Here is a 13,154-nt window from a genome sequence, read left to right on the forward strand (position 1 = left end):
AAGAGATCAGACTGGGAGTTTGGGATACTTCCAGAGAACACAATTGAAAAAAACGACTGATGGGGCGCCTGGGTGGCTCAGTGGGTTGGGCCGCTGCCTTCGGCTCGGGTCATGATCTCAGGGTCCTGGGATCGAGTCCCGCATCGGGCTCTCTGCTCAGCGGAGAGCCTGCTTCCCTCTCTCTCTCTCTGCCTGCCTCTCCGTCTACTTGTGATTTCTCTCTGTCAGATAAATAAATAAAAAAATCTTTAAAAAAAAAAAAAAAAAAAAAAAAAAAAAAAAAAAAAAAAAAAAAAAAAAAAAAAAAAAAAACGACTGAAAGGTTTTGAAAGTGGGTTGGTTTAATTAGATGTCCATTTTAGCTTAAAGTATGGAGAACTGTTAATGTTGTCTTTCTCTACCTAGAGGAGATTTCTGTATCTCATTAACTGGCCTTCTTAGATAAAGAGGAGGCCTGCTTTTTAATTCATAAGCCATGAGCAAATTTCTGCTTTCTAAACAGCTTGATCTTTAAGCTTTGCCTTTATAGTTAAAGCTTTTAAAGCATACATTCTGTGTTACAAGTTTTATTTTGTAGAGAACAACTTGTAGTAAAAATAGTGTCATTTGGGCTTAACCTCCACATTGGCTGTATTATGCGTGTAATATAGTTTCCTTTCTCAAAGAACAGACTGAGAATCTTGTCTAAAAATGGAAATGAGTTGCTATGGAGGTAATAGATTCATACCAAAATAGAACTTTTTCAATATGGAATGACTATAGATATATTTAATGTAAAAAAAAAAAATCCTAGTATAGTTCATTTCATCTACCCACATATTTTTTTAAACTGAGAGTGAGGAGGTTAAAAATTGCCATGTTAGATTCTAACTAGGGAGGATTCTGATTCAGTAAATCTGGGGTGTGGGGTTCTACATCTGTCAATTTCATTGGGGAGCTTGCTTTTTTACATTCCATAGGTGATTCTCCTGCATACCTAGTTAAAACTCATTGCTGTGGTAGGCCAGCCTCGTTTTATAAAAATAGAGGAGATTACAAAGAAATTGAAACTCCTCCATCCTCTGGAGAAAAAAATGACATAGAGAAAAGAGAAATGGCATAGATTGTGGTATGACTAACAAAAATCAGCTCCTAATATTATTAATACGGTTGAAAAGATTTGCTTCATTGCAAGGTTCTGAGAATGTCACTTGTGCTTTAAGTTGACTGTATCCTTTATGACCTAGCTATAGCATTTAAATTAAAGTCAAAACCTGGATTCAACACATATGATTAAATACAAGGGATTGTATCTGAAACTTATTTCAGGATGAGTGAAAGAGCCTTAATTTTCTCGTATTTAGTGATTAACACATTTTCAAGTCAAGTTGTTAAATGTAAGTCTTCAATTTTAGTGGGGAGAATGTGAATAGTGACTCTATAGGTAAAGAAGTCAAAAGATTTCTTTCAGATTTGACATTTAAAGATGTCGAACGGTATCATTAGTGTTCCTTCAGTAATTTTGTCACTGATAGCTTACCATTTTAAAAAGGATAAAATTTTTTTAGTGTTTGAAAAAATATATACTTTTATTCATTATTTTGGCAATTTATTTGGGTAGAAAGAGCTAAGGAAAAGTGGATTTTTGTTAAATTAGGTGAGCCAAGATATATTGTCACCAATCTTTTTGGTGATTATTCATTCCTTCCCATCAAAAACTTTAAACTGAGATGACCTCAGATATAAAAGTCATTCAAGATACAAAGCAATCTCAGTCTATAATCAGTTTCTACAGAGAAATTATTTAGTTTTGCTTTAAATGAACATTGTTTTTTATCTATTTTTTAGTTAGACTTTAAAGATAGGGCATATTCTCTGCATTCATTTACTGTCTTAAAGTAGCCACCTATGTATTAAAAAAAAATGTTTATTCGCATTGAGAGCCTTATTTTTATTTCTCCTTGGCTGCAGATACTTTTTTTAAAATCTGAAGAAAATATTAACAAGACTAACTTCTAAGCTTTCAGAATAGTTTTGTTGATAGGAAAAAGCAAGGACATCTTGTAGTTCCTGAAAAATCCCTCTGTGAATTCATGGCAGTGATAAAGGATATTTGTCACTAGGAATTTCTTAGGCAGAAAAACTGACCACAGTCTCTGCTTGTGTTAAATTTATCAAGTTGCACCTTAACTGTGTGATGCAGACTCTTACCCTAGAAGGCAGAAAGCAACTAGTACCTAGTTGATGTAAAAGCTATGTATGTAGATTTTGTTCTTTCTCTCATCAAAGCGTATGTTTTGCCATAAGATACATTTTACTTTAACAGCGATCAGTTGATCTTGTTTTTCATTCCAATTTTTCAGACCTCAGCAATCACTCAGCGGATAAGTCCCTGTTCCACCTTGACTAGTAGCACTGCCTCTCCACCAGCCAGTAGCCCCTGCTCCACCCTCCCGCCAGTCAGTACAAATGCCGCTGCCAAAGACTGCAGCTATGGGGCTGTTACTAGTCCAACCTCTACCCTTGAAAGCAGAGATAGCGGCATTATTGGTGAGTTGATTTTTAAATTAATCATTTTGTGGGTTTTTTCCCCCCTCTTTAAAATAATTACACAAACTTAAGGTTTTAAAAAATTATGTGTGTGAATTGTTGAAATATGTATACAGAATGTCCTTTTTAATGGTACTGGAGAGAGAAATAAAGGTAAACAAAATGAAAACTATCCCTCCCTCTTTAACTACTCCTTTAAAGATATTACCTGATAAAAGACAGGGTGGATAGAAAAAGTTTTGTCTACTCTTCCCTGTAAATTCATCTCTCTGCCAACAGAAGTGGTTCAGAAAAGGTTCATTCCTCACTGAGCTGAGGTTCTCAGTTCTTCATATATATCTTGTTACTGTATGCTTATTAAGGGGAGTCAGTCAAATGGAAATGAGTGAAGTTCTGGGAAACGAGGAATCTGAAGAAAGGGAATCCACAGAGAAGGAAACAGGAATGAGCACCGAATCTTAGGCCATGTTCAAATTGAGCAGGAACTTAGAGGTAGGAGAATGAGCCTGTGGACAGAAGTAGTGAGACAAATAGAAGAATTGGAGGAAGGCCAAAGAAAATAAAAGTTTCAGGGAAGGGATGAGGAAAGGTTGGTCAACAAATGACAAAAGCTGAAAAGACCAGGCATAAAGAAAATACTTCTTCCTCATTTGGCTTCCTTCTAAAAGTTATCAAATCAAACTATTTATTTATTTAGATGGTGAGGCAGATACTAATGCCATGCAACTAAATATATATCTACTACCTAAAGCCATATATATTAACATGTGAATTTATTCATTTAAAATAAATATTAAGTAAGTGAAAAGAATTTTTTTTCTTAAGATTTTATTTATCTGAGAGAGAGAGCGAGCGAGCACAGGTGAGCACAAATGAGGAGGAGGGGCAGAGGGAGAGAGATAAACAGACTTCCTGCTGAACAGGAAGCCTGATGTGGGGCTCAGTCCCAAGACCCTGAGATCATGACTTGAACTGGAGGCAGATGCCCAACCCAGTGAGCCACCCAGGTGCCCCGATGAAAAGAATATTTTAACAGCAAAGTTATGGGATACAAAATGAGCACACAAGAACCAGTTGCATTTCATACATGCTAACCATGAACATTTCAAAAAGAAAATTATGAAAACAATTCCATTATTATAGCATCAAAAAGAACAAAATACTTAGGAGTAAATTTAACCGAGGTAAAAGACTTCTACACTAAACAGTACACTAACGAAGACCAGCACACGAAACACAAAATATTGCTTAAGGAGTTTTTTGGGTTTTTAAATTTTTTTTTAATGATTTTATTTATTTATTTGAGAGAGTGAGAGAGAAAGCATGAGAGGACAGAGGTCAGCAGGAGAAGCAGACTCCCAAGCAGGGAGCCCGAGGTGGGACTCAATCCCAAGACTCCAGGATCATGACCTGAGCGAAAGGCAGTCACCCAACCAACTGAGTTACCCAGGCGCCCCTGCTTAAGGAGTTTTAAAAGAGTTAAATAAATGAAGATATATTCTGTGTTCATGGATTAGAAGACAATATTGTTAAAGTGATAATATTTCTCAAAGCAGCATTATTACACATTCAGTGAAATTACTATCATAATCCCAACAAAGTTCTTTGCACAAATAGAAACACATGGTGTTTCTGTCCTAAAATTTAGTGGAATCTGAGAGAATCCTGAGTAGCCAAAACAATCTTGAAAAAGGAGAACAAAGTTGGAAGACTTGGGTTTCTTTATTTCACAACTTATTACAAAGCTTCTTAAAGGCAGGATTCATGTCTTACAGTTTTTATACATCCTCAGGATTTAGCATAATAATTTCTAACTTGTGATTTATTTATATGAGAAGTCTTTATGAAGATATAGTCATTAAGGACTAAATGTTTTAACAAAATAGAGAAATAAACTGTAGAAGAGTATCCTCTTTTTCTAACCTCTGGAATAATTTATGGAAGATTGGAATTATCAGTTCCTTGACTATTTAGTAGGACTTGCCATTAAAATAATCTGGAGCTGATACTCATGAGGGTTTTTTAAAATTACTACTTTTTTAAAAAGATTTATTTAATTTTTGAGAGAGAGAAAGAACAAGTGGGGAGGGGGAATAAGTCAAGGGAGAGAGAGAGAGACAATCCCAAGCAGACTCCCCTCTGAGCAGAGATCCTGGCACAGAGCTTGATCCCAGAATGTTGAGATCATGTCCGGAGCTGAAACCAAGAGTTAGAAGCCCAACTGACTGTGCCACCCAGAAGCCCTTAACTACTGATTCATATGGTATTTAATACTATAGGACTTTCTAAGTTTTCTCTTTCTTTTTGAATCAGTTTTCCTTCATTATGGTTTTTATCTTTTTCAAATTTACTGGTATAAAGTTGTCCAGAATAGTCACTACCTGCACAGGAACCTGAGCTAAGAGCTGAGAGGAGACCTTCCCTCCCCCCACTCTAAATTTCTGATCCCTAGATTTTATTTTCATCTTTCTTAGTATTGTCTGGGCAGTCCTCATTATCTTAGACATAGATTAATACAAATGTAACTATTATTTCTGCTTTTCATCTTGTCCCTTCCAAGTCTATTTTTCACACAACCACCAAAGTGAATTAACTGAAAACCAATTACTCTTTTGATTCTGTTATCTATAAGGTAGATAGTGAACTACCTGAAAATCAAGTCTGATCATAACACTCCTTTGACTCCCATTTACTTATAAAATAAAGCCCAGGCCCTCCTGACCTGACCATGGCCAGTTTCTCCAGCCATCTGTCCCACTATTTCTAGCTTCGTATATATTGTCCTAGCAATATTAGACTTTATTGTTACCTGATGCATTCTAGTTTTTTTTCCTCTCTGTGCTGCTGCTCATATTGACCATGCTGCCTGTAATCTCTCTCACACATATGAATGACTCCTATGGATTTTTTATGACTTTGTTAAGTACTCTGCCACTTACCGCAACCACCACCTCCCTTCAATTTTCCACTCCATCTCCTATCCAGTATATATTATTACTCCATGTTCCCAGTAACACCTGAGCATATAGATGTCATGGCATTTAATGTGTGGTGTAATAATTACTTTTTGAACCTGCTTTCTAACATTCAACTGTTAATCTCTTATTGGCAGAAACATTGCCTTACTCATAGGTATCTGCAGCATCTGGCCCAGTAACTGGTATGTGGTAGTACAGTCAGTGTTTAAGGAAATGTTTACAAATGGAAGGAGAGCAAAAGGGGAGAAGGAGAAGGGCCCAAGGACTGACCTGGTATTTTGCATTATTTTTTGATAGTGCTTAGAGTGACTGTTAAGTATAAGATAGGTATTGGATTTCTTCGATTTTGAAAAGAGTAGTGATTAGAGTTATCCATTGACTAGTTTTGTTCTCTTACATTCTCTTTATGATTAATTTTAGCAAAATGACTTTTATAATCCCAGCCACGTTTCTTCTTGGGTTCTTCTGTTGATATTGTTAGTGTCTATCATTGCATATCCCCTATGTTGCATATAGAAATGTGTTCATCCAAGTGGAAGGGATGGTGCTGATGGATCAGACAAAATATGTTTACAAGTAGTTACCTGTCAAAGGGAAAACCTAACACGTCAGTGGATGTTCAGAGTAAATGTTCGTATGTTCTGAAAATTAAAAATGGGATCCTGCTTTGACTTATAGCTGGCAGTGTTTCTCTATTTTTTTTTTCTGATAAGTTTCCAAAATTGTGTTCCTGGTACTGTAAGTGCCTTTGTTCGTAATAGATGTAATTTAAAGAATGATGAACTCCCATTCTTTAATGTGTATGAATAAACATTTGCTTACAAAATTATGAGAGAAGACTGAGAATAATATCTGGTCATCAAATTACTTCAACTGTAGAACGGTTATCAAATTATATATGAGCAGTTAACTTAAGAAATGTTTTGTTGGGGCGCCTGGGTGGCTCAGTGGGTTAAGCCGCTGCCTTCGGCTCAGGTCATGATCTCGGGGTCCTGGGATCGAGTCCCGCATCGGGCTCTCTGCTCAGCAGGGAGCCTGCTTCCCTCTCTCTCTCTGCCTGCCTCTCCATCTACTTGTGATTTCTCTCTGTCAAATAAATAAATAAAATCTTTAAAAAAAAAAAAAAAAAAAAAAAAAAGAAATGTTTTGTTTCTCTCTTTTTTTTTTTTAATGCAATTTGAGTTGGATGAAAACAGAATGTGACATAAGTAATAATAGTCAAGATTGTTATTACCTTGAAAATCTCATGACTGACCTACCTTAACTGTTAAATATACTTTAAGTATTTTCCTCTCTGATTATACAAACACCTGCTTTTCCAAATTTCATATTGCTTGCATTATTTCAAACAAAACTTCCAAGATGGTCTGTTGTTTATTAGTGCTCTGTATTTAAATCCTGCCCTATTAGCAAAAACACACAAAAGTTATTAAATGTTTTAATTTGTACATTTTAAATTCCTGTGTAGGTCAACTCATTGTGATCCTTTGTGATGCACTGCATTTTCCACTTATAGCTATCAGAATTTTAGCCATTCATGTGCTTGACTGTATCACTCGCATAGTTGACCAAAATTTGTAGAATCCTAGCTACAAGATTTGGAATACTAGAAATATAGACTTCCTAAATTTTTAAGTATTCTGAATGTAAAATAGGGTTCTAGAAGATTTTAAATAACTGTGACTTATTTGATTCTGTGTAGTCCATTCAGCCCAGATATGAGTTAATTTCTACCACAGAAAGCATTCTCTGCTCCAATCATAGCATCCCTCCCCAAATTCATAACTCTTTTTAAATATGTGGTGAAATGTCACCAACACAGTAGTCAGATATTTGCATGTTAATTTTATATCTGTGACTCTCTTTTTAAATTTTATTGGTATAATTCTAGTAGTATAATGGTCTTATGTATATGCCTAGTAGATGATACCACTAATGGCATATAATCTCCTTTCAGCTATATCTCTATTTAATCTGTATATGTATCTATATATCCACATATGTAGATACATATACACATAACTTCAAGCAAAAATCTTGACAGTTGTAACCTCCATAAGATATCATTTTTCTATCCTATTCCTTTTTCATGTTAAGTTTTAATAATGGTCCTTTTTGGTATGGCTCTACAGCAAAATGAATTTAAGCGTGGATCCATTTTGCTTTTCCTCTTGTTTATTTGGAGGTCACAGTTCTTTCCAGAATGGTATAATTCTTGAATTATTTCTTTTAATCAAATCTTGGAATGTTTTAAGTCCTGATTTTGTTGCCAAATTTGGTCTTCTATCCTATAGCCTTATATCACTTAACACCTACAAAGATGTAGTATCTGTGACTTTGCCCATTTTTTGTGATTATGTTTTCCTAATGTTTCACATTAGTAAGTAAAAAGAATCTGTATTAGACTCTGGCAACCCCAGAGATGAGCATAGGGTTGGCCCAGTCTAGTTGTAAAATAACTCTGCCTATCTAATAATGTAATAATCTTCCTTAGAATTAAAAAACTGAGATTCAAAAATAATTAGTCTCAGGTCACAAAGACAGTAAGAGGCAAAGCTAAGATTCAGATTCAGGTCTGTATGACTTTAGACCAGTGGGATGTTGTGTATTCTTTATCTGATTCAGATTGTCACATCTTGAAAGTCATATCTCCCAGAGGGAAGGGATTATGGGGATGGGCAACATCGGTAAAAGCGAGTGGGAGATACAGTCTTCCAGCTACAAAGTGAGTAGGCTGTGGGGATAAAAGGCACAGCACAGGAAATACAGTCGGTGATATTGTAATAGCATTATAGGGTGATGGCTGGTAGCTTACACTTGCAGTGAGCATAGCATAACCTTGCAGTGAGCATAGCATAACCTATAGAGGTGTTGAGTCACTGTGTTATGTGCCTGAAACTAATGTAATACTGTGTGTGAACTAAACTCAAAAAAATTAAAATAAAAAAGTTACCACTCTGGGTCATAAACTGAACATTAGATCATTTGAATTACTTTTTCATGTTTTCCCCAACCTGTTTTCTGAAAAGTGCAGGTTTATTTTTACTACTGAGTTTTTCTACTCATTGTTCTATGACTCCATCACTTTTCCCACCTCTCTAATCACTTAGCCCTAAGTAAAATGTCAATAGCCATAATATGACATGTTTGTTAAAGAAATCAGGACACTGCTTATTAGAATGATCAAGGAGACCTAACAAAGCATTTTTTCTTGTATATTGACCTAATAGTAACAATCAGCATATATTGAGTACAAACATTGAGCCAAGTACCATTATTTAATTGTTACAATGATCTTTTTTTTTTTTTTTGACAGACAGATCACAAGTAGGCAGAGAGGCAGGCAGAGAGAGAGGAGGAAGCAGGCTCCCTGCTGAGCAGGGAGCCCGATGTGGGGCTTGATCCCAGGACCCTGGGATCATGACCCCAGTCGAAGGCAGAGGCTTAACCCACTGAGCCACCCAGGCGCCCCTGTTACAATGATCTTATAAGAAAATAGTTGTAAAGATTTCACAGGGTCATGTCATTGAAATGATGCATAAGACTTGACAGAGAATGCTTATAAAGTCTTTTAATAAAGATACAGAATAGCAGGTAAAGGAGAATGCAAACAAGCAGAGGACCCTAGACACTTCCAAGTACAGCTCTCCAAGTTCTTTCTTAAACAGAATGTGCTCTATCTCCAGAATATAAATGACCAAATTTGTATGAGGAATCTTGGTTTAAGGAGAGCTCCCCAGAAGTTTATAGCGAAGATTTTTATGCCCCTCTCATCCCATAGCCAAGTCAGGTTGTCTAAGTCTTCCAGTGTAAATTGTCAATAAACTGCTAGGTTTGGGAGCTGCAAGAGGAGTTTAAAACTTTAAAGAGCAAATTACAGATCTTTAGTTATCTTGGCGAAGAATCAGTAATAGACTCCTAGGCAACCCCAGAAATAAGCATGGGAATGGCCCAGTCTAGTTGTAAAGTAACTCTGTCATATATAATAGTGTAAGAATCTTTCTTAGAGTTAGAAAACTGAAATTTGAAAGTAATTGGTCTCAGGTCATATTATAGACTGTAAGAGGCAAAGCTGGGATTCAAGTTCAGGTCTGTATGACTTCAAAACCCCTGGTCCTAATTATTACAGAACAGTGCATAGTTCTGAATTAATTCTGTCTCAGAATAGATGACCTAGAACTATTATATGGCATTAAAAATATAGTCTCTATCAACAGAAGTAGAGTAATGAGTCAAGCAAGATAAAAAAAATTAGTTTTGTTAGTTTTAAAATATTATAGAAGACAGATGAACCAATTTAATTTTATATATGTGTGTGTGTATATATAAATCTATGTATTTTTTTATTTTAGTATAGCTGACACACAATGTTACATTAGTTTCAGGTGAACAATGTCATGATTGTTGAATGACATACCTTATACTGTGTTTACCACAGTGTACCAACCATCTGTCACCATACAGTGCTTTCACAATATCATTGACTGTTATTTCCTAAACTGTGCCTTTCATCCCCATGACTTATTAAATCCATAACTGGAAGCCTGGATCCCCTTCTCCCCTTCTCCTATTTTTCTATCCCCCACTCCTTCTCTCTGGCTACCATTAGTTTGTTCTCTGTATCTCCAGGTCTGATTCTGCTATTTATTTGCAAACAATCCAACTTTAAAATGTACAAAAGACATTGGATAGACATTTCACCAAACCACTAAGCACAGAAAAAAAATGCTCATTATCATCAGTCATTAGAGAAGTGCAATTAAAACCACAGTGGGACACTAACTGTTCACCTACTAGAATGGCTGTTACCAAAAAAAAAAAGTACCAAGTATTGGCAAAGATGTGGAAAAACTAGAACCTTCATGTATTGCCCTCATGTATTACTTTATGTTTATGAAGTAAACATAAACTTACCAAATGACCTAGCAGTTCTACTCTTTGGAATAAGTCCAAAAGAAATGAAAACAGGTCTCAGAAAGAAGCATTATTCATAATAGCCAAAAACTGGGAACAGTCCAGATATCCATCACTTGGTGAATGGATGTACAAAATGTAGACTGTCCATACAGTGGAGTACTGTTTTGGCAATAAAGAGGGAAGAGGTTATTAATAAATGCTACAGAATGAATTGACCTCAAACATAAGGACTCTGTCTTCTGTGATTCTGTTTATATGAAATTCCAAAAAAGGCATGTCTATAGAGACAGAAAGCAAATCAGTAGTTGCCTGGTACTGGGATGAGAACAGAAATTAACTGCAAACAGGCACAAAGGAACTTCTAGGGGTTATGGAAACATTCTAGAACTGAATCATAGTGATGATTGCACTGATCTATAAATTTGCTAAAAATCATTGAATCGTACGTTTACAGTGGGTATATTTTACAGTATGTAAATTGTACCTCAATAAAACTGATTTAAAAGCATAGAGAGTTAATTTTATTCACAACAAGCCTGTTTTATGTGCCTGTGATTCCTTCTTCCTCACACTATCTCTTTTCTGGCCTCTATGACAATACAAACAGACATGTCACATAAATAGTTCTTTATACTGAGGTAGCAATTTTTTTCTGTATCAGAGAAGGAAAATGGAGATCTCAGAAAAATCTCTTCAGTTACTTGAGACTCAGTATTTTCTTCCTATCCTTTGTTCTACCTGGTCATTATTAGAAATAATGATAGATTAGGGAAACAAATATTTATATTTTCAATGAGGAGCCGTGTCTTCCTTTCCAACTCCATTCAGAGAAACTTTACATATACGAGTGCTTAATGCATCTAGGCCCATCTAATCTGGCACAAAGACTGCTTGCATGGGCTTTGGGCTTTTGAAACTTATAGCATGCATGAAAATATTACTGCATTCTCTGATGCTTTAGTTACCCTGATGACCCTAAATTATATGAGGTCTCACCATAGAGGAATGGTTGAATAAAATAGGATGTATCCATAAAGGCGGATAATATACAGACATTAGCCTATTGTTATGAAAAATAGCATTTCATTTTATGATTCATTTTTCTGTGTATGACCTCTTTTGTCACAGAATTGTCCTTCTATGATTAAGGATTTAGGACCTATCTTATTTATATATTAGTTGCTCAGTAAAAATTTATTGGATCGGTAGGTGAATGGAATTAACCAAAAGTCACCAAGTCCAGTGAAAAGCATCAATGAAGCAAATATGCACAAAATCCCTAAGTAGAAGTAGTTACCTAGAGAATTTCACTACTAGTATTTTGTGTCCGTTGTCTGTTTTTAGTTTCTGTGCCCCTAAGATCCTAGACCATTGTGCATCAAATAAAACTAAAGTAGGGCCCTTAGGCCACTGAATAATTCCATCTCTGTGTACCGCAAATTAACTCACAGTTTCTCTAATCTTTCCACCATTGATCAGTGCTTTCATAATTTTTGTTGCTAGATTCCATAGTTTTGAAAAATTTTTCAAAACTCTATTTTTTAATCACTATATTTGTTATTTAGCAGTTTCTCATGTTTAATTTATCAAACATGTATTTCTGCCAAAGCTTCTGTTTAAATGAGATAACTGCTGTTGTCACCTTTGATATAATTCTAGCTATGTTGGCAGAAGTTTGATGTTTTAACTAGCTACCAGTTTTAACTAGCTATATATTATTTATAAATTACTTGAAATACTGAAAATAGCGAACTCCATTGCTACTTTCTCAGACCTGTAAAGGTATAGTAGTCCAATGTACTGAATATTTTCATGGTTTATGTGGGGAAAAGGGATATATTTCTGGGATATATACCAGGCTAAGACCACACAGATACAGGTAGGTCTTAGTCAAATCTGATTAGGGACTTAAAAATAAAAACTTCTTTTGGACACAACACAAAAAAACATAAAAGGTAACGGGTTAAATAGCAGACACTTTACATTTAGACAAGTTCTCTGGGAAACAAGAGTTTTCCTTCTCTGGCTTGATTCAGCATACTGATCCTAGCAGCTATATGAACTCTGAGCTTCCTGCAAAGAATTACAAAGCCAGCTGAGTCACTACATCTTTATACCAAATGAAATATTATTTTCCAATTTTTACTGAATATTTAGCAAATTTTACTAAAAAAAGTTCAAGTATATTCTAAATTAATGAGATAATTTTCAGAAATTAAGAAGAGAACACACTATCCCAGATTCATCACTTAACAACTGATTGATCTTAAGAACATCACTTACCCTCTCAGAGTATTATCTTTCTCATCTAGAAAATGGATTAATGCAACTCTCCTTATACATATATAGAGTTTCAAATGAGATAATACAAGCAAGATATTTGGTGATAAATTAATAGTTGTAACATTCTCACACAAAATATATATATATAAAAAAACACACAGGTACATACATGATATAAATATGCTATCACTGAACACATTTAGAAATTACAAAATAGGGCGCCTGGGTGGCTCAGTGGGTTAAGCCGCTGCCTTCGGCTCAGGTCATGATCTCGGGGTCCTGGGATCGAGTCCCGCATCGGGCTCTCTCTGCTCAGCGGGGAGCCTGCTTCCTCCTCTCTCTCTCTGCCTCTCTGCCCGCTTGTGATTTCTCTCTGTCAAATGAATAAATAAAATCTTTAAAAAAAAAAAAAAAAAGAAATTACAAAATAATGCTGTGGAATCCATG

The 13,154-nt window shown here is 35.5% G+C and overlaps 1 protein-coding gene across 6 annotated transcripts in view; it reads left to right on the forward strand.

The window, feature by feature from the left end:
* The window catches only part of TANC2 (tetratricopeptide repeat, ankyrin repeat and coiled-coil containing 2), a 364,817-nt gene that overhangs the window by 213,105 nt on the left and 138,558 nt on the right, over positions 1–13,154 (forward strand). For all 6 annotated transcript variants that reach the window (XM_004749221.3, XM_004749222.3, XM_004749224.3 and 3 more), the window contains one exon: positions 2,343–2,529. In XM_004749221.3, coding sequence (XP_004749278.1) covers positions 2,343–2,529 — 187 coding nt within the window. The remainder of the gene's footprint in view (positions 1–2,342; positions 2,530–13,154) is intronic.

The sequence above is a fragment of the Mustela putorius genome, unplaced genomic scaffold, assembly GCF_011764305.1.
Source record: "Mustela putorius furo isolate JIRA1106 unplaced genomic scaffold, ASM1176430v1.1 tig00000487_pilon_pilon_pilon, whole genome shotgun sequence".
NCBI classification, from domain to species: domain Eukaryota; kingdom Metazoa; phylum Chordata; class Mammalia; order Carnivora; family Mustelidae; genus Mustela; species Mustela putorius.